General features: G+C 45.6%; 1 protein-coding gene across 1 annotated transcript in view; it reads right to left on the bottom strand.

Moving 5' to 3' along the window:
- Nucleotides 1-119: 119 nt before the first annotated feature.
- The window catches only part of LOC130393347 (dedicator of cytokinesis protein 3-like), a 42,106-nt gene continuing 23,274 nt past the window's right edge, over nt 120-18,951 (bottom strand). Inside the window, exons 14-41 of the mRNA XM_056604359.1 lie at nt 17,747-17,872; nt 16,376-16,500; nt 16,069-16,231; nt 15,588-15,694; nt 14,726-14,897; nt 14,523-14,620; nt 14,068-14,151; nt 13,750-13,850; nt 13,493-13,574; nt 9,869-10,039; nt 9,043-9,235; nt 8,626-8,753; nt 7,733-7,879; nt 7,417-7,515; nt 7,228-7,322; nt 6,604-6,679; nt 6,088-6,188; nt 5,753-5,811; nt 5,511-5,659; nt 4,863-4,948; nt 4,080-4,106; nt 3,865-3,960; nt 3,506-3,566; nt 3,263-3,356; nt 2,564-2,712; nt 1,375-1,461; nt 775-879; nt 120-329 (exon numbers count right to left, since the gene is read on the bottom strand). Coding sequence (XP_056460334.1) covers nt 120-329; nt 775-879; nt 1,375-1,461; nt 2,564-2,712; nt 3,263-3,356; nt 3,506-3,566; nt 3,865-3,960; nt 4,080-4,106; nt 4,863-4,948; nt 5,511-5,659; nt 5,753-5,811; nt 6,088-6,188; nt 6,604-6,679; nt 7,228-7,322; nt 7,417-7,515; nt 7,733-7,879; nt 8,626-8,753; nt 9,043-9,235; nt 9,869-10,039; nt 13,493-13,574; nt 13,750-13,850; nt 14,068-14,151; nt 14,523-14,620; nt 14,726-14,897; nt 15,588-15,694; nt 16,069-16,231; nt 16,376-16,500; nt 17,747-17,872 — 3,191 coding nt within the window. The remainder of the gene's footprint in view (nt 330-774; nt 880-1,374; nt 1,462-2,563; nt 2,713-3,262; nt 3,357-3,505; nt 3,567-3,864; nt 3,961-4,079; nt 4,107-4,862; nt 4,949-5,510; nt 5,660-5,752; nt 5,812-6,087; nt 6,189-6,603; nt 6,680-7,227; nt 7,323-7,416; nt 7,516-7,732; nt 7,880-8,625; nt 8,754-9,042; nt 9,236-9,868; nt 10,040-13,492; nt 13,575-13,749; nt 13,851-14,067; nt 14,152-14,522; nt 14,621-14,725; nt 14,898-15,587; nt 15,695-16,068; nt 16,232-16,375; nt 16,501-17,746; nt 17,873-18,951) is intronic.

Here is an 18,951-nt window from a genome sequence, read left to right as displayed (position 1 = left end):
TTCTAGATCAATTCACCTTAAAAAACAATGATAAATATAGTAATATCAATCTTAAACATCAAAGTCTCCTAGCCATTGTGTATATGCTAGCTTGTTGAGCTAGCTGTAATGTATCAGTGTTAGCATGGTAGCTTTCCTCCCGAGTCCTCCACAATACTAATAACTGAAGTGCAATGGTTAAGGATACACTGAGCATCGCTCTGCAGGATGGTGTCGTCTGGTTGGTTGGGGTGCTGCATGGCGATGGCCTGTGGAAATTCTCCCAGCATCCTTTGCTGGAAGTCCTCGAGCCGCTCATAGTCGTACCCGCGGCAAACAAACTCCTTGTTCTAGAAAGTTAAGAGGAGCGATAAGCAAGAGGAGGTGGAGGATAAAAGTGGATGCAAAAAAAATTGCTTATCTTGAGAGTGGGCTGTAATTATGCTGTCAATGACTCACCAAAAGCTATTCCTGTAAACCTTATATTAATCCTTATTTTAAATAATCCGTTTTATGAACTGATCTTGTCTATAAACCCATGCTAAAACCACAGAGCGTGAATTAATCCGCAGTGTCGGCTCAAAACGTTTCAAGTCGTCGCCCCCCGTCCCCCGAGACAAACAGGCCCTACTTGCCATCCGGTTCCATAATAAAATTCAACATCAGTTTTTTGCACCTTTGTACCGGCGGAGGACTTGAGCGAGCTGCCTAAACCACCAGAGGGACAGCGCGGCCAGCCAGCCGAGTCAGCAGAATATTAAGTACGTCTGGAGAGTCGGGGCCTGCTCCTCTTACCCGGAGGAAGAAGGGGAACTTCCTGCCATAGAAACCCATTCGGAAGAACTCTGGTTCAACCCTCTGCTGCTCGATGATGTTGTCATAGTAAGCAGCCTCCATTTTCTGCCAGGGGAAAAGATAAACACTTACACAATCATCCTAACGAATAATGCTTTAATTACACCCTCAACTACCCAAAGCCGCCGTCGCTGCCGAGGCTGAGGCTGACGCTGTTGTGGAGTGTGGGCTGGGCATCAACGGGTGATTATTAAATTGTTTTGCCGACATGCATCGCACAAGACACAAGACGGGCTTGATGAGAGAGACTGAGAGAGAAACAGCGAGAGAGAGAGAGAGAGAGGGAGAGAGAGAGAGAGAGAGGGAGAGGGAGAGGGAGAGGGAGAGAGAGAGAGAGAGAGAGAGAGAGAGAGGGGGAGAGAGAGAGAGAGAGAGAGAGAGAGAGAGAGAGAGAGAGAGAGAGAGAGAGAGAGACAGGCTAAAAAAATCCCCCATCCCACGTTATCTTTGGAGGATAATACATTCTTGAGCACATAGCGTGCCTGCAGCAGCGAGCCGATAATGAAAGGCAAACAACATGGAGACGGAAGCCGCACTCACCCGAATCCAGCTGAGGCTCTGGTAATCATACAACGCCTCATATTGGAAAGCCAGCTCCCGGCATAGAGATATTCCATATTCCCAACACTGGAAAAAAGGGAAATACAGACGGGAGAATAAGACTATATGAGCAAAAGGAAATCAAACAAGATTGTTCCACCCAAAAAAAAAAAACATAAAAAATGATGGATGGTTTTTGAGTGCGCCTGGAGAGACTCTTGTGATAGTGTCAGAATTAGTGCTGAAACATTACCAATTAAACATGCATTTATTGTTAGTACCGGTATCCATCTTGTGTTGCAGAGCCAGAAAATAGGTTGTTACATTTACTGGCAAACTGGAGGCACTAAAATGGTTATTAGTATAATGTTTTTGATTATTTTAGATTATATTGGGTTTCCTTTATTAACTCAAACAGTAGGTGGGGGGATTTGGAACCATAATGTGACTAATCAGCCTAATAAATAGCAGATTTGTCAAGTGATAAGATGAAGTGACGTGCATGAAAACAGAATGCTGGCACAGCTAATGACATGGGGGGGGTTAACATTAGCAGCTGATCACTACGTGGGCAGTATAACAAAAACGTTTGTTACCATAGAAATGATAATCGTTTATGTAACAAATGGACAAGATAACAACTAATCCCTAAAGTACATATTATATCTAGCTGGCTTGTGCGGTTACATTTTGAAAGGTTAAAACTGCACTATGTCGCTTTTCTACAGCAGCTTATAACTCCATACGAGCAGTATCTGAACTAGAATGTTTTTGTAGATAAAACACCCCCCCATCTATCCATGAGTTGATCCGTAAAGGGACCAGTGCCAGAGGATGACAGTGTCTATACGTGACATAGCTATAAATGTAGCTACAACTCAGGCCACTAGAGGCTGCAAATGGGAACACTGACATAGTGAAGGTTCAAATGCAGAACCCAACTGAACAAAATATGAAAGTCAAACGATGTTGTTCGTCGATCCTAATGTTTTCCTCAATTTTAAAAAGTTAATTCAAAAGCGGTGAAAATAGGTTTTATCTCGACTAAAAAATATCAATGTTGGTATGATCATGACAATATCCGGATTGAAAAACACCATGATAGGTTGCTTTTACTCCTATTTGAGCCATTTGTGAAACCATTTCAACAACAATAGAAAGAAAAAGGGATGGCCGTTCAGGGACTTGCCTTCCCCTTGTTGAAGTAGTGGAGGATCTTGCGGCTGAGGTTCTCCTTGCGCTGCCACTCGCTCTGTGAGGGGTAGTGGAGGAAGTCCCTGAGCGCCCGGTCCTCCCACTGGAGCAGCTCCCAGTAGAGCAGCAAGGTGAACGCCGCCTCTGTGGGCAGGGGGAAGGGGCCAAAGGTCAGAGGTCAGTGAGTGGTGAGGCCAGAAAGAGTCCATCCTGAATAATTGATGGTCAAAGACTAAATGATGTGATACATCATGACATCGTATCACGATGTCATGATGAATTCTAAATTAATAATTGTATAATTAAACCTGCACTATGTAACTTTTCCACAGAATATTCTCACATATTACTCCATTAAAAATGGGTTGAAAGATATAGATGAACAAGCTATATATAGCTATTTTAAAGCTGAGTAATAGCTATATCATCTACAACGTTGGAAGATGAAGTAACTGTAGCCCTAGCTGCATCTGGAGCCACCAGCGAGCGGCTGCTTACGGGAAACCGCAGGTTTTATATAACACAACGTAAACAAGCTAGTATTAGTGTGAGTATAATGTAGACTAATTATGGCGTACCTCATAATTGATATGATGATTTATTTAAAATATTGCCAATGGATGCAGTTCATGGCCGCAATGCATTAAACACAATATTTACTACACAGCAGGGGCGGGCCTGAACTGGGCCTCACCTGTGAAGTCCTCCGCCTGCAGGTGGAGGTCACACAGCTTGTGGATGTAACGGATGTACATGTCCTCCTTGTTCACCTCGGACTTGTAGAAGTTCTTATGCGGGGAGGGGAGGAGGTACAAAACAAGGTCTGTTAGAGCCACGCCTTAACGGGCGGAAACAGCCAGCAGCATTAGCATCACAGATACCATTACGGATTAAAGATGCGTTGACCGGATAGAGATAAGTGAAAGATGGTGATTACCATGAGGTTGACGGAGCCACTGATCTTCTTGTTCTCCCCCTCCTCCCCCTTTATACAGTCCCTGAAGAAAAAACAAAAAAATGTTCATCTCATCTCAAGATCATCACAGTGTTTTCATGTTGGTAGGAATTGAACTTGCCTCTAGCGAGACGGTCGAGCACAACAGGTTAACGTTAGCTATTTAGGGAAAACTTTTAATATAAAGTGTCTACTAAATGAGAAGTTAGGAGTCATTTAATGTGAAGATAGGAGTGAGGCCGACGTTAAGAGTGCAGACATGGGGGTTTCAACCCACAACCCTTTGGACTGGGGGTCAAGCACTCAACCATCCTACGGCCCCCAACGCCAAGAGGAAGTACCTGTAGTCCAGGAGTCTCTCCATGAGCCTGGTGACCGACGTCACCAAGGAGATGCTGGTCTCTCTCCAGGTCTCCTGCTCGATCTTCTCCAGCAGGCTGGAAAAACAGAAACATCCTGTCTTTAACTGGTGGAGGAGAATAATGCAACGCGCATGATTCAAGATATATGATGTATTATACTCAGTTAAAAAAGGGTTATATATCTATGTATATACCTTGGGTAGGGTCCAAAGAGCTGCGTGCTGCAGAAAATGGAGACATAGTGAAGAAGAGAACAGTTCAGTGGATGAATGGGGTTCACAGCAGAAGGAACTGGCCAAAGCTGCACACTTCATTGGTTTTTCACTGCAGCCATCCCTTTGGTCCAGAAGGAGATCTTTGATTGGTGGTTTTACATGACTACGATAGGACAACAATATATTCTAAAATATCCTGATACTATTCAAAGGATGATAGATATGTTTCTACTTGTCATCAAGTGTGTCTATGCACTCTGCAGTCTGATAGGGGTCCTCTTGTGGTCCTTGGTGGATGGTGTCTTTGTTATGGTGGGGTACTTTCAAATGGAATACATTCAGAGGAGACCTGGCCTTAGTAAAAGTAAGTCTTAAGGTCTCAAGAGGAGTATCCTTCTGACCAACGGTACTCATTAGACCTAGAAATAAAATGGCTCACCATTCTATGGCGTCTTTTCAAGAATAAATTAACCTTGTGTAGGCTCGGACATTGTTCATTCCTTCCCTTGCATCTCGAGAGTCTGCAAATTCGTATTAAACTGGTTGAACTGCAAATCTACGTGTTGCCACAACTTTTTTGGTCTCGAGTCTTCGACTTCATCCGAACTGAGCTGACTATTCCCCCTTAACACTGGAGCGGTGAATGGATGGGTTTATTCTGTTGACCGGAGTAGCCAAGTGATTGCTACAGTGAGGGACGGGGGGGGACAGGGGGCTGCACAGAGAAGGTTGTGAGGCAACAGTATTCACTGCGACACTCACAGCAAGCTGAAGAGTTCCCTGTGGTTATCGTCTCCCTTCCCGTCGGAAACCATGCTGTCCAGCTTGTCCATCAGCTCCGCCTCCACCTGTCACACACACGTACACACACCCACACGCACACACACACGCACATACACACACACACACACACACACACACATAGACAAAATGAAACACGCACACAGAGTCACAGAGACATACACACACACACACGTTAAACACAAACACAAATACACATCAATGTTTGACACAGATATAATCATAAATAGACACACACACAGAAATAAACCCCCACACGCCCACACATACACACGCACAAACACACTCAGAGACAAAAAGAAACACGCATACACAGTCACAGAGAAACACACACACACATTAAACACAAACACATACACATCAATGTGAGACACAGATACAAACACAAATAGACAAACACACAGAAATAGACCCCAACATGCCCAAACACCCCCCCCCCCCCCACACACACACACACACGCACACACACACACAAACACACACACACACAAAGTGGGCATTGTATATTGTATCAACTGTTCCTTGTGTGATCCACGAGTCAAAGCTGTCTGAGGCACAAGATGGAAATGTTCAATGCGAATACAAAACACAGAAGAAAGCAGCGCTGACCTGTTTGAAGTTGCCGTTCTTCCTCTGTTCCCAGTCCATCATATCGTGGAAGATTGGAATCATGATATTCCGCACCTCAGTCTGCGGTACCAGCGTGACTCCGAGGAAGGGTCCCATCATCCCCGGGATGAAGTGGGGCTTGTTCTCCCCTGGGAGGGGGCGGGAGACACGGGTGTGATGGGGGTTTCATCAGCAAGACAATAGACGTTATTTCAGAGGAGCCAAAGGGAGCGCCATCTCACCTAGCTTCTGCCACATGCTGAAGAGCTCATAGCCCATCATCACTCTCATATCGCCATGCCTACAGAGACCAGAGCACAACATATGATCAATACACAACAAACAGATAAATAAAAATGAATGTAGTCATATTACTAGTCATAAAGATAATAATTACCATCATTTAATAATTCTAATATATTTAAATTAAGTAATAATGAATAAGAATAATTGATGTTAATAATGTGATTATTATATATTATTGTCATTTTCATGATTATGATTATTATTATTATTATTATTATTATTATTATTATTATTATTATTATTATTATTAATGAATTATAATTGTAATGACTTGTCCAGGATCTTCTTCCTCTTGGCCTGGGTGAGGGGTTCCAGCTGCAGGCTGGGCTGGTTGATGTACAGCACAGTGAGGCTGAAGAAGGAGTTCCACACCTGCACCACAGCCAGGGGAAAGATCAAGAAAAGCAGCATTAGCCTCACTGGAAATTCACGCAAAACATCTGCTAAATGACCTGTAAAAAAGTAGCAGAATACATATGCATATCTTCATTAGGATTGAACAAAAAGTTATATGCTGATACTTTTAAGATAACTGAATGATAAGATGAGATAAGATGTTAAATAAATATTAAAAAGCGTTCCGAGAGGTTCCTGGAAATTAATTTTGTAATATTTGTATTAATATTACATTGAGACTACTAGTACATTGAAACTACTACTAGTAACTACTCAGGTACATGCAAATTCACACACACACACACACACACACACACACACACACACACACACACACACACACACACACACACACACACACACACACACACACACACACACACACACACACCTTGAAATCGAAGTCAGCCTCAGAGAAGTTCTTGTGCAGCGCGGGAGACAGGAACTGTGTGGTCACCAGGATGATACTGCAGAAAACACACAGAGCTGTTAGCGCTAGCCTTATCAGCCCTGACAGCCGGGTATCTGCCGCTAGGCCTTTAGAAAAAGATAGAAATCCCCTTTAAAGGTAGGGTAGGCAATTTATCTTTCTAGCATTTTTGTCATATTTTTTACAACTCTCTTTACATCCCGACAGAAATCAATAAATAAAATACGCTGAAAAAAAACAGAAAAAAACCCTGTGTTGTGGGCCTGTAAGAAGCCCGTCCAAACATTTAGTGCACCCTGAATGAAATTATTGGATGGCCTACCTGTCTGTCTACTTACCTTACCGTATACCTGCACTCACTTTGCCTGTGCACTCATTGTGCATGATCAGAGTCTTACACAAGGCAAAGCAGACCGATAGCCAAAGCTAACGAGCTAATCAAATGTTTTGGGGGAGTGACTTTGGAGGGGGGCCTGAAGGAAGTGAGTGGGATTTTTTTGGGTGGATACATTCAAACTCTAGCCTATTCTGGCTGGTTTCTCCAAATTGCCTTCCCCACCTTTAAGCAAAAAAAACCAGACTTACTGGCTTGTGAGGAGTCTCATCACGCTCCAGTCTCGCGGGAAGATTGTCAGTTTCATCAGATTACGAAACACACAGAAGATCTTCAGCAGGAACTCCTGGTGGGCGACAGACATGTAAACACATTTGGCACCCTTGTCGATTTTTTCCTTTGTATTTATTTCTCTGCGGCTGAACAAAGCTGCCTCCCACCTTGAGCTCCTCTTTACTGTGGAAGTTGTTGAGCAGGTGATGGAAGTGGAGCTCCGACATCTGCCTGAGCAGCGAGAGCAGACAGGAAACATACTCCCCCTGCACCACAGAAGAAGAAGATACATTTTGAACCCTGATTTGATTTCTACAGCTTTCCTCTCAGCAATCTTGAGCAAGGTGGCCGAATTCTTCCTGCTGATCAATGACTTGCATTGAGAAAATGGAATGGATTAAAATTTCTGTCGAATGGCAGAATAGGATATAATTTTCTCCTTTTTAGGTGTTTGGGGTGGGGAGTGAGGGAAGGGAGACTGACCGTGATCTCTGCTGTGCACTGAGGGCATCTCTGCCCCCTAGAGGTCTCCACAGCCTGGGACTTGCTCATGATGGACAGCAGCGTTTGTAGCAGCACGTCAAGAAGACTCTCCACCATCATCTCCACCTCCTCCTGAACCGACGATTCCTGGGAGAGGACCAGTATGAAAGAAAGAGAGGGGGAAGAGATAAGAAGAGGAAGAGGATGATGAGGAAGATGAGGTGTGGTGAAGAAGAAGAAGAAGAAGAAGAAGAAGAAGAAGAAGAAGAAGAAGAAGAAGAAGAAGAAGAAGAAGAAGAAGAAGAAGAAGAAGAAGAAGAAGAAGTAGAGGTAGAAGAAGAAGAAGGCCGTGAGAGTGAATGAATAATTGATGGCGAGACCCATGCTGCTTAATTGCCTATTTAAACGGTGGGGACAACGGGGGGCGGTTGGCCGTAACAAGCCGAGGCTGCACTGGAATGAGCGACGGGGTCTTTCAAAAGGACACATGAATTTTACATTCAAGTTTTTTTGCCATTCATTTTTTATACTCAGCTATGTCAATAGCTGTGTTTAGAGGGGGGAGGGGGAGTTGTGTGCAGTCTGCAAGTCTCAGATAAACAGCAATATCACAGGAATGAGGAAGAACATCGGCTCAAAACCTCACATTCTTGGTGACAAAAAAGGAAACAGGGGTGTGTGTATGTTTATGTGAGCTTGTGCGTGTTTGTGTGTGAGCGTGTGTGTGTGTGTGTGTGTGTGTGTGTGTGTGTGTGTGTGTGTGTGTGTGTGTGTGTGTGTGTGTGTGTGTGTGTGTGTGCGTGTGTGCGTGCGTGCGCGTGCGTGCAAGCGTGCGTGCGAGCGTGCGTGCGAGCGTGCGAGCGTGTGTGCTGAGCAGGCACATGTCGTCCCACCATGGCGCTGGTCTTGATGATGGAGAAGATGCTGGCCAGGATCCCGGAGCAGATCAGCAGCTCCCTCTGCTGGCGCAGATGGAGGTGGATGTGGTGCAGGACCACTGGCAGCAGGATGCTGCGGGACTCTGGCGGGCGGAGGACGAGGAGGAGGAGGTGGAGGAGACAAGACGCCGTATAAGTGGGAGGAAATAGACTTGGACTACGTTTTGAAATATTTCGCCTTGAAATATGAATAGAGAGAACAATTTTGATCACAGTGGATTGATAACAACCGATTAATATTGGTCATAAATAATATATAATGAAACAACACAAATGTTTATTCATGTGTTTATAATGTTGAGGTATAACATGAAATAGATTATGGATTAGAAGTTTGGTTTTTAAATGTGTATCTCGGGCCTGCCGTCTCACCGGGGAAGTAGAAGAGTCGGCTCTCGACGGTGCGAGCGATGGACTGGAGCTTAACCACGTCCATGGACTGCCCGATGTCCACCGTGCTGGGCATGCTCCCCAGGGTGCCCCTCACGTACTCAGCCACCTCCTGGACGGTGAACATCTGGAGCAGCTCGTCGAATATATCCGGGAAACTGTTCAACAGCGCCGCCTATGAGGGCAAAGATGAACGGGGAACAATCTCTGTTAGGGCTGCTCTTTAATATGTGTGCTAGAGCCGACATTGAGCATTAGCTTTATATTAGCATTTTTACAAATGGATGTTACATGGACACACAAATGCGCACATGTTTCTTTCATGATGAAGATAAATAGTTAAAATCCTTCAACCTCTGCTAATTATATATTTCAATAGAAAAACCCCAGCGGTGACCACAGTTTACTCAATGTCATCTTGTTGGATTGAGGCACAGCCTGCTGCTGCACTGGAACTGAATGTCCACAGGGGGCGCTGTGACTTACTGAGACCGAAGAAGCGCTGGAATATGACCACAGAGAGGCATGCAGCTGACCACACCCCTGAACTGTCCAACAGCAAGCCAAGGGTGGGGCGACAGTAAGGGGGGGCGGGGTTCAATACAATAAAACAACATGGCTTCATTAATCAAAAACAAGCAACACAAACATGCAAAACCAAAGATCTGGAATCACTCAGCGGCGAAACAGTTACAAAATAGAAACAAAAAGAGACAAAATTAAAACGGGATTGCCAAGCAAGCAGAAAAAATGCTTTTTGACAGACAGGACTGTCCGCTGAGAAGCTCTCCCCTAGGAACCATCTGACCTGGGTGAAGACCAGGGTCTCCGAGCTGCGGCTGTCCAGGCTCAGCACGAAGCGGATGGACTGGAACAGCTCTTGAATGTTGGCGCGGAACTGCTCCTCCTCCATCCCACAGGTGGCCCGCGAGTACAGGATCCGAGACTGGACGATGAACTTGAACAGGTACTCTAGTGCCTGAGCAGGGGGCATTAGGGAACAGAGAGTTAGAGGAGAGCATATGAGGCACACTTGTCCTATCAACTATTTGAGGCCCGTTTTGCTGTGTCGGCTACAACATTCATTATGCTTAAAGTGCAATCAACAACATCAGGCACTATTGGTGAACATAATCGGAATAATGTCGTCATTACAACCAATACACACTTGATGTGATATAATCTAACCACCTTTAAACAGAAAGAAGGTGTAAATGCCATGCATGCGTCTTCATAAAACTGCAAAGGCAGCCTATATCTCCTCATACTAACACGTATCAAACAGTTGGGAGTCCCTTCACCTCTTTACACAATCCCTGCAGCTCAATCCGGCAGCCTTCTCTGTCTGTGTGTGTGATGGTGCCATTTGTGCTTATGCATCACCATTAAAATGTATTCTGCTGAATTAATGAGACTCCAGGTCTCCGGGAATTGAATGGATTGCATAGTACAGAATGTACAGTCCTGCTGTAGCCTACTCTTCATTTATTATTTATTTGATTTGTAACATCTGTGTAAGGCGACAGCGAGGCAGAGTCGCCTGTATGGTGAAACGTGTTGTGCACTCACACTGGTGCTCACTGCGTTCGTTTAATTCCTTCCACATGGCTGCCTTACTGGAAATATATCGGATCTGCCTTATGAGGAAATCTCCAGTGAAAAATATGGAAGTCTAAGGAATCAAAGGCTATCTGCTGTAGCCTATGATAGACAAGAATAAATGTACGAGCATAGAACAGACAGCAGTTTGTATTTGGGGGTATGAGGTGTAACATTTGGATGGACCATGCATGATGTAAACCCTGGAGAAGTGATACAACTCGGGGAATAGACACCTGCAAGTGGAGCACAAGAAAACCAGGAACGGGTCCTGAGGTTAATTGGGGACTTTGGTTATCGCAAAACATGTCGGGAAGAACTTCTATTTAAAGGCTTGGAGTCATTGAGGGATTTAGTCTCGGATCAGACATGTGAACCTTCAACAAGCGTCTGTCCTCTGCCATGGCACCACAGTGATCATTTCTCCTCTGCAAAGTTAGTTACCTCCAAGGGCACACGACTTGGCAGTGTTAGCGTATGCGCAACTCCCTGGCATCCGAATACACAAACAAAAATTAATTATTTAACGGATCGTGGAGAAAAGCCCCTTGCGTCAATGGTGCGGCGGCCAGGGCGCCAAGTGCCAACAGCGTTAGAGTACAGTTCCAGGCGAGAGGGACACCGGTTGCCCACACTATCAAGACACTACATCAGTGTCCAACACTCAGCCAACTGTATCTGCTGTATGGCCACCGGATTCACACCGGCTAACACGCTTATGATCACAGAACCGCAAACATCGGGCGCAATTAATTCCGGGGTTTATTTTCTGATGTGGGTAACCTTGTACTTTGTTTTGTTTTTGTTTGTGTCCATTCGTTCCTGGCTATCCTGTCCGGCCTCTCACTGATCTGCCCCAGTGTTGTTTTACCCATAATTACTATCTCAAACCGATTCTTTAATAGAGAGCCTCAAAGCGGTGATATTGCATTGGGCATTGTATAAGGCTGACAGCATGGCTAGACTTTGGGTGTCCTTAAATTCTCTCACAAATTCTCTCTTCAATTATTAATCTCAGTAGGAAGATTACAAAATTAGATTGCAGTGTTTCTAACATACAACCCTGAGTTGCTGTTCCCATGGGAATGAAACTAAGGCCTGATGCTATAGCAAAATATTCTATGCTCTCTGCTATTACCATGTTTTATCCAAAGCCATTTACAGTGAATTCAGATGCATGTCCTTAGGGAACAGTTAGAGTTTAGGCATATTGGGAAATACTGCCAAAATAGGAATTAGGAACTGACTAAACTACGCCACGAATTATCAATATTAAAACCCGAGCCTCTACAAATTGCAGACATCACAGAAAAGGGATAGACAGATCGAGATGGATCTATCTATTGACGAATATAGTTTAAAATACATGTAGCAGGAAGCAACCTGATATTTTTTGCCCCATGTAGATCAAATCAATATATAATGGTAATTGTCTCCATCTAGCAGTTGTTTTACGATATATGTTTCTGTAATAATCGAATCAAATATATTTATAGAGCACATTTAAAAAACAACGGCAGTTGACCCATTGCTGTACAATCAAAGACACCATAAACAACACAAAAATAAAAATATAAATACAAACAAAGAAATGCAACCCTCATATTCGTGTTAAAAGACAGAAAAAATAAAAAGTATTTTCAGACAGGATTTAAAAACAGGCAATGTGGGAGCCAGCCTGACATGCAGAAGCCCCTCATTCCAGAGGTTGGGGGCGACTTTGCGGCACAACCCCCCCGATGGTTCAACCTCGATCTTGGTTTGACTAGAAGCAACAGGTCAGCGTACCTGAGTGACTGCCATGGGAGGCATGGATGTAAAAGGTCAGAGAGATAGGCTGGAGCTTAGCCATATCCATTTAAGGCTTTGTTCAACGATAACATCCTCAAACCAATCCTAAAACATCCAAGGAGACGGTGAGAAGTGCCGTCTCTTGCGTGTTTCTGTTAAAAGGCAAGCTGCCGCGTTCAGGCCCAATAGCAAGCATCAGAGGGAGGCCTGGCTAACACCAGCATAAAGGGCATTACAGTAGTCGGGTTGAGGTGAACGCAGTGGCTTGTACAAGATACACCGTATCCTCAGTGAAGAATCTGGGGTGGTTGAAGGGCAGAGGTTTTTGTTCTATGAAAGGGATCCGTTTTCTATTAGGTCTTTGCATTTTCTAGGGCTCATCCTTGGAAGTACCGTGTTGAAAAAATGGGTCATTGACTGGTTTCAATTTTAGGTTATGAATGATTGATTACTTTTGAATGAGACTCGGCTGTCCATTTCAGAAGTCCCAACGGGTTCTGATAGTTTATATGTGAACATTTAGTAGTATTACATCCACTACTTTACATCCTAGGCATATACGATACACGCCGTAACCTAGAAAGACAATCTCCTCAATCAAACTATTTTACGACCTTGTCATTTGTTTCAATAATTTGGCTTTTCGTTTAATCAAATATACTCTCACTCTAGTTTATCTATAGTCTGGTTCATTCTCATTCCCACTTCCTGAGAGTCTATCTGAGTACATCTGGGTCTGGGAGCCATCGATACCCCCACTCTGGCTCCAGTATACTTTCCCATAAGAGGTCTGGTCCACCGCAGCCCCATTGGGCTTGGTATAACTTACCTTCCTGAGCTCGCATTACTCCTTATCAGCCTCTGCTTGTCAGGCGTGCCTATTGGCTACTTTTTTAGGCCTCGCCAATAAATCTACTTTGAAAGATTCGGGACATGTTTTGTATTTGTTGCAAGGGTTCAAGCTTTTCAAAACCAGCAATATCAAAGAAACGATTCATTTGTGTGTGTGTGTTTGTGTTTTGATATAAGTCATGGAACTTACCCTCATGGCTTCCTGGATATGGTCCTGTCTGACCACTTCAGCTGAGCGGTCCATGTACCATTTTAGACATCGGATCAGCTCTCTGCAAACACAGAGTGGAAAGAGCCTCAATATCATGGATCTCCTATCGGGAATTGTGACCACAAGTAGAAGCACATCAAAGATCGTTAGAGAAAGTAATTCATATTCTCACAACAAACACTGAAGGATTGCATTGGATGGTATTTATATTTCAGTAGTACTATTGTGTTCTTTACTTGTAAGCCAGCGCTCCAGCGAAGTGGTTCTGAATGTAGGAGTCCATCACCGGTCTGAAGTGGTAGAAGCGGCTGTCCCTGAGCAGGTTGATGATGAAAACCTACACAGAGCCCAAAAATAACCACGTGAATCCCACTCCTTTTGTCTTGCAGTGGCTACACATGTAAGATGAAACCATTTGTTTTTGTGCGTGAATGCGTGCATGCAAGTTTGTGTGTGTGTGTGTGTGTGTGTGTGTGTGTGTGTGTGTGTGTGTGTGTGTGTGTGTGCGTGTGCGTGTGCGTGTGCGTGTGTGTGTGAGCCCCTGTTTTCCTTACCAGTGACTGGAATACCAACGGTCCGTATTTATCTGTGTTGTCATCTAAGAGACAGAAGAGTGTATCCAGGACATCTCGCAAGAACTGAATGGAAGCACAGGAACAAGAATCATGACATGGCTGTCTTGGAATGAAAGGATTTATCTTCAATTTACAATCAAAACGTATTGTAGCGCTATAACCAACAACACATTCATGTGATGAGGGACAGAGACTGTAGTTATCTTACTTTTTAACTTATATTTTGGTAAAATATAAGTTATTATATTACATCGATATTATTATAGATCAAATGTATGGAAAATATAACAGGATTGCCAAGAGAGCGTACAATAGTGTCTACATTTTAGTTTTTGTATTATATAATCCAACACAAAATAAACTGTTACTCGTCTAGCATATTGGACCAAACACAAAGTATGTTCTAGAAGCACGACAGTGGTGTTGAAAGTGACCTTGACGATCTCCTCCCCGCTGATCTGCCGCAGACGGCCCAGGATATCCAACACTCGGTCAGGATGGGCCTTCCAGTTCAGCAGAGCCAGGAGGTCGACTAATGAAACCCACAAACAGTACATTAGCATTTTCCACAGAGAGTAGCGCTTGAGTCACTCAGCTTGAGCCGTGTAGCCTCGCATCGACCCGTCAGTCGTCGTACCGTTCTGAGTGAGCTTGGTGGAGCAGAGCAGCGTGGAGACCCAGAAGGTCTCCTTGGGGCTCCTCTGGAAGGGCAGGTTGGCGGGCAGGTTGGGACAGCTGTTGAAGTCCTCCTTACAGCAGGGCATGCTCAGGTACAGGCCCTGGTTACTGAACGTAGCGTTCTCATCACACTAAGGCAGGGAGAGAGAGATGGAGAGAGTGAGAGGGAGAGAGACGGAGAGATTGAGAGGGTGAGGTGGAGAGAGAGGGAGAGATGGAGAGAGAGGGAGAGAAGGCGAGATGGAGAGAGAGGGATATGTAGAGAGAGGGAGAGACGGAGTGAGAGAGAGACGGTGTGAGAGGAAGAAACGGAGTGATGGAGTGAGAGAGAGGGAGAGACGGAGTGAGAGAGAGAGAGAGGGAGAGATGGAGAGAGGGCGAGATGGAGAGAGAGAAGGAGGGAGACGGAGAGAGAGGAAGATATGGAGTGATAGAGACGGAGTGAGAGGGAGATGATTGAGAGAGGGAGTGAGAGAGAGAGAAAGATGGATTGAGCGAGAGTTGGAGAGTGTGAGAGAGAGAAAGAGAGCGAGAGAGAGCGAGAGAGAGCAAGAGAAAGAGAGAGAGGGGGAGAGAGAGAGAGAGAGAGAGAGAGAGAGAGAGAGAGAGAGAGAGAGGGGGAGTTGCGTAGTGGTGAGGATAGGGAAAGGGTGGAGGAGTCAGGGAGTTTTTCATGTGAAATACAGCGGCGTCTAAATATAGCGCGGCTACTTTTACACCTTGCATTTGAATGTGTACCCACTCTGCCTGTGAGGGCTCCGCACAGCCACGGCCCTGCCACTGCGGGGGGGGGGTGTTCAAATCCCCTCCCCGGCTCTCACCTTGTAAACATAGAGCTCGTGGTTCTCGTCCGACAAGGTTGTCCCGTCCTCCCTCATCAGAGGCGTGAAGGCGAAGCCAAACAGCTTCTTCTCCCCTTTGTCTTTAGCTGAAAGAACAACAACATTAAAGATGAAATGTGTCTTTCAACTCGACCACTGCCACGGCCAACGTGATCTTGTCATACAGTGTGTTATTTAATCATTTATATTACATTTAGGAGGCACTTTCCGTCCAAAGCAAAGTAAAGGTATTGCAAGAGCAATTAGGGGGCTATGCACCTTGCTCAAGGGTGATCAGCTACTTGGAAATTAGGGATTGAACCCAGTAACTTTTAGCAAGAGAGTTGAACGCCTGAACCACTTGACTTCCCACTGCCCCACTGCTACTGTTAAATAAAAAAAAGAACACACAGATACCCAGAGTTCTGTGTCTTTATTGTGCCGGGAAATTAAGGATGCACGGTCAGCAGTGGGGACTCACTGGAGCAGTGTCTGAACTCAAAGCGTAGGTGGGACCCTCTGAAGCGATCTATGGGGATGGGCAGCTTCACCATCTCGCTCCAGCGAGGGCTGTTGTTGTGGTAGAGGACGAAGGAGCGATGCTCGCTGGTGTTCGGCTCCCCGCTGCCCAGACTGATGCAGTCCTGGTGGGGGTACAGGAGAGAGAGGAGACGGGGTTAACTCGCCGGGTCTGGATGTTCGCTGCGTGGCTGCCGACGGTGATCATCGACAGCCTGTGCTCGCCGTATCAAACGTGTGTTTTGTCATCGTGCCACGTCGTTCCGTACTTTGAGCGTGTCGCCGTCGGCGTAGAGCACGTACACGGTGACCTCGATGTTCTTCTGCACGCTCTTGCCCCCCCTCTCGAATTCGCCCCGCTCCAGGGTGAGGTACAGGTCATTGCGGATGTCTCCTGGGACAAACATTGGAGGGAAGCAAGGATGAACCCCTCTTTAACTGAGAACCTCAAGCAAGGAACCACATCCCTGTCCTGCAAAATAGCCTCTCTCCCTCCCGTCTGTCCAGCTGCGATAGGATATGACCAAACTCGGCTAGAACAAAACATTGTAGAACCATCCAAGCTTTCGCAGCCTAGGTTAAAGACAATACCTTACTGGAATGATGTGAGACATAGCATGGTTCCTTGTTCCGATACTCTTTGTAGAACTGAACTGACGGTTCAAGAAAGGTTCAAAATACTATTCTAGTAATTTGTTTAACCCGACAGTTGACAGTAGATTGGACTGTTGCGTTCGACATTGCGTTTCAAAGGCAAGCCCAATATCAACCTGTTTCTGTCACTGAAGGGAATACATCTTAATAACTGTCACTGTTTGAGGAACCGCCATCATGACATACAAGTCAACGGCAGCAGGGGCGTAGGATGTCACAGTTACTCTTAAAACCAGAATATCGTTATATATATCCAAGACCAATGAAGGTATTAGGTCGGAGGGGCATGTTTCTGAGGAAACAACTGGAAGAGGGATGAGAGGCAGGGAAGGGGTTTCAGTCTCCTCAATGGAAGACAAACAGGGCACTGCTTGCTGATGAAATGAATGGAAATAAATACACGCGGTACCTCCAAGCTTTTACCATTTCACTTGCTTTTAGTAATAGACTGCTCGGCACCTGACCTGAATAGCTTCTTCATGCATGCAGGGTGGTGACCAATTAGATGAGTGTTTCTCCCTCTCTCACTCTCTCTACTGCAGAGATCCAAATCCAACTCAACTCGAACCGGAGCATTCCTCAAGTCACCTCAGCCCACACTGCTCTCCAACCCTGCCTCACAACATATCCATTTAGTCTAGTTTGACTATCGATTCCTAGTCCTCTGCGTCCTACACAGCAGTCCTAACCCCCGGACCTCCTGTCGCATCAGGTGGACACCACCCTCCCCCATAATCCTGAACCCCTTCTAGACTCCTAGCCCTGCCTCCTAATTTGCCCTTAACTCTTCTCATCTGATCTCCTGGTCTTGTTCCTGTGTGCGCGTGTGTGGTGTTGTGTGTGTGTGTGTGTGTGTGTGTGTGTGTGTGTGTGTGTGTGTGTGTGTGTGTGTGTGTGTGTGTGTGTGTGTGTGTGTGTGTCCGCCCAAGTATATGCGTGCATGTGTGCGTGTGCATGTGTGTGTGTGTGTGTGTGTGTGTGCTCACCGGGCAGGATGACGTCTGGGAAGCCTAGTTTGCGTGTGAGTGCCAGAGCCCTGCTGAACACCGCCTGGTTCTCACGTCTGATCTGCTCCAGCTCACCCCGCAGCAGCTGCAGGGAAATGATGAGGCCTGCACACCGAGAGAGAGAGAGAGAGAGAGAGAGAGAGAGAGAGAGAGAGAGAGAGAGAGAGAGAGAGAGAGAGAGCGCAGAGAAGGAGTGTCAGAGAGTGGGCTTGCGTGTGGGTGTTAATGCGAATTTCTTAATGTGAGTGCCTGTACATTTTTAAATGGGGAGATTTACAGTGCGGCTTTCTATGGATATATGTCTGTGTGTGTGTGTCTGTATGTGTGTGAGTGTGTTTGTGGGTGACCATGTATGTACCACAAGAGTGTTGGACTGGGAGCGGGGGGGGGGGGGGGGGGGGGGGGGGAGCGAGGAGGAAGCGAGGAGGAGGATGGGTGAGGACGAGAGACAGGCGTTTAAGATATATTAGTCAGACTGTGGGGGCGGAAGAAGCACACAGCAGAATGGACAGAGAGACGTCGCCCAGCACCACATAATATAAAATAAGAGATGTCCACCATTTGAGGAGAGGGCAACAAAAACAGAAAAAATGTATGAGAGCTCGGTGAGTCATGTGTTATTTTGTGAATCGGGAAGCCAAAACAAACTAAATAAATGAGCCCTGATCTCGAGACGGAAGACAGACTCACTGCACTGATGTCGCATCACTTTTGCGGTGTCATTTCAGAAAAAGGATAAAAGACTAAGGCATAATATATCCTTTGAAATCAAGGAGAGGACCCCCCCCCCCCCCTCCCCACCCCCCTCCTTTGGTGTGTTTGACCTTGTGGAGTGCTGAGCCATTGGCTAACGAGGCTCTTCCCCCTTCATGGCTCCCCTAATGGAGGTTACCGCCGTCAGGGTTATCAATACTGCATTATGACGCTGACGTCTGATGCATCCTGGGATACATCTTACGCTATGCAGGATCTGCGCTGATGCACGCTAACATTTGCATGCAAACAGTCGCACGCTGACAGGTGCATGCTAACTGTTGCATGCTAGCATTTGCTTTCTGGAAGCTGCATGCTCACAGTTGCTTGCTAAAAGATGTAGGCTAGCATTTGCTTGTTAGCCATAGTATGATAGCTGTTGCATGCTAGCAGTTGCATTCTACCATACAGGTATCATGGAAATATGATGC

This window comes from Gadus chalcogrammus, chromosome 1 (assembly GCF_026213295.1).
Source record: "Gadus chalcogrammus isolate NIFS_2021 chromosome 1, NIFS_Gcha_1.0, whole genome shotgun sequence".
Taxonomy (NCBI): Eukaryota; Metazoa; Chordata; class Actinopteri; order Gadiformes; family Gadidae; genus Gadus; species Gadus chalcogrammus.
Note: the sequence above shows the minus strand (reverse complement) of the source record. Positions and strands in the feature narration are given on the sequence as shown.